Source organism: Triticum dicoccoides, chromosome 4B (genome assembly GCF_002162155.2).
Source record: "Triticum dicoccoides isolate Atlit2015 ecotype Zavitan chromosome 4B, WEW_v2.0, whole genome shotgun sequence".
Classification (NCBI taxonomy): Eukaryota; Viridiplantae; Streptophyta; class Magnoliopsida; order Poales; family Poaceae; genus Triticum; species Triticum dicoccoides.
The window spans coordinates 558580738-558583182 of record NC_041387.1 but is presented as its reverse complement, the minus strand read 5'-3'; the positions used below and the strand labels follow the sequence as shown (position 1 = coordinate 558583182).

The 2445-nt window shown below is 63.0% G+C and overlaps 1 protein-coding gene across 1 annotated transcript in view; it reads right to left on the bottom strand.

Moving 5' to 3' along the window:
- LOC119291450 (la-related protein 1B-like) overlaps positions 1-777 on the bottom strand; it is a 7674-nt gene extending 6897 nt beyond the window's left edge. The window contains exons 1-2 of the mRNA XM_037570203.1: positions 229-777; positions 12-83 (exon numbers count right to left, since the gene is read on the bottom strand). Coding sequence (XP_037426100.1) covers positions 12-83; positions 229-477 — 321 coding nt within the window. The 5' untranslated portion in view covers positions 478-777. The remainder of the gene's footprint in view (positions 1-11; positions 84-228) is intronic.
- Positions 778-2445: the final 1668 nt, after the last annotated feature.

The window sequence follows — 2445 nt, the reverse complement described above, 5'->3', positions numbered from 1 at the left end:
GGGGGACGTACCAGTGCATCCTGATCAGGGGTAGCATCCGGAGCGTCGGAGATGTCCAAGGACACGGGCAAGATAGCTGCCACCTGAGACCATTCCAACAATAGCAAAAGCAATATCATCAGACGGCACGAAATCTAACAGCAATACATCGTAAATGAATCAAGCACTGATACGAAATCCAACTCCGACAGTAAGTAAATCAGAAACTGAGATGAACTGACAACTCACAGTGGAAGGGGGAGGAGCGGCCTTAGGCGACGCCTTGGGCGGTGTGGGCGGCTGGGGAGAGGCCAGCCCAGGAAGCGCCGGCCAGGAGTCGGCGTCCATGATGGGGCTCGCGGGCGCCACCAGCACGGGCCCGTTCTCCGGGCGCTTCCACGCGGTGGCGGCCGCCCTCTTCCCCGCGACGGGGCTACCGTGGGGCGGCGTCCCCGCGCCAGCGAGGGCAGCGTGCGGGTCGGCGGCAACGGAAGCCATCCTCCACACCTCCTCTGTCCGATCGGGCGGTGCCGGTTCCACGGGCCGATGAATAAACGCGGAGGCGGTCGGCGGGGATGACGATGACGGATGGCGGCGGGATCGGTTCACAGTGGTACGGCATGGGTCGATCGGCACCGAGGGTTCCAAATATTGCCGCGCCGGCGGCGATCGGATCGGGGAGGGGGAGCAGCGGGAGGACGAGGAGGAGGCAGCGGTGCGGCGCGGCGGCTCGCTGCTCTTCCCTACCCTTCCCTTCCCACGGGCGGAATGGACGCGGAGGGGATCGCCCCCTTGGCGGTGGGGCACAAAAGGGGAGCCGCACGCAGCCAGCCAAGTCCATTCACACCATCCCGGGCCGTCCGATCCGGATCGGTCGACGGCCCTGGTGCCTCGTGGGCCCCGGCGCCGCTCTAAAGTTGCTCGCGCTGGCGTCTGCTTGGCTGACGAGCGCGCTGGCGCCGCACCACCTGGGCCACCTGGCTGCGGCGCTGGTGGTTGCTGTGGGTGTGACACCTCGGGGGAGTGGGAAGGCCGTCCGATGGCACATCGACGGCTGCGAGGTTGCGGACGATCCACGTCCGGGCAAAGCGTCGTCCGGATTCGCAAATCCACCGGCTGCGGACCGCACACGCCGCCCCCGCTGCGGCTGTCGCGGGATTTCAATAAGTGCGCGTCTCTTCGTTAAACAGACGGAATTAGCGGACGAGTAATGCGAGAAATGTTACTCTGGTTGCGTGTATTCGATTCAGATTAGCTGACTTGCCGTCGCAAAGGTAGCTACAGTACCGCTATCTTTGCCCAGTCAGCCAGTCTCGTCTGTTGGATTGAAAAGCGGCGGTTCAGACCGGATGCAACAGTATGGTCAACATTGATGTGCTTAACAGTGATTTCTATGAACAGTATACGGGAACAGTGGTTTGACGAATCTCAGCCTACGATTCCTGATCCAGTGGCAAAGGCGGCGGGGACTTACTGGCTAGGTCAGCGAATCCGGTCGCAACATGTATACTTTCTATTCCCTACTTGGTTACTTGAATGGATTTTTGCATATGTCACGTTGGGACATGAGTGTCCAAAACCATGTTACGCATATAGTTTGGTTGCGTGCATTGCACCACTCTGCAGTTTAATGCCTGGCTTTGGTTGGTGGGTTTAAAAGCATCTCCAGCCGCGCCCCCAACAAGGCCCCCCAGACGACTTTTCGGCCGCCGGTGCCAAAAAATCGGCCCAGTCGCGCCTTCAGGGGCCCATTTTTCGCCGGCTTGGGTCGAAATTGGCGTCGGCGGACCCAACCCGAACCCGACGCGCTGGGGGGCGCTCGGGGGGGCCGGGCGAATCATTTTTGGCGCGAAAGAGCCGCGTGCCAGCCGCGTCAGCGACACTGCCCGCCTCGTCTTCTCCCGACGCCTCGGTTTCCCGCGGGGAATCAATGGCAAGGCTGCCGCCGGTCAACTTTGCCATTAATTCCTCACGGGCGGCGCGTCACGGGGCGGCACGCCGACGCCTCCCCTCCCTCGAACGCGTACACACGGACGCGGCGTGACTATACATGTCCTCGCTCGCCTCTGATGAGCGCTACCTCTCCTGAGCGCCGTCATCGATCTCTTCTCCCCCAACCCTCCCTCTCCCTTGCGCCGCCGCCCAGCCCCTCCATCTCCCTTCCCTTTCCCGATGTCCGAGCGTTTCCCTTGAGACGAGGCGGCGGCCAACGGCTTCGACCGTCGTTCGCTCCACGAACAGGAGTCGTGGCTCCTGTTCCAGGCGAACATCCCGGCGCCGCCGGACATGCGCGTCGGGCCGACGGGCTGGAGGCTCAGCAACGGGGGAGTGCCCATTCCCCCGTTGCCCGACGCCGTGGCTAAACCCTCCTACTTCGCCGACGAGGTCGAGATCGTGCGCGCCTCCCTCACTGACGCCGAGCTCTCCCTCCCCCAGTACGCCGCTGACAACCACCCGCCTTGGGCG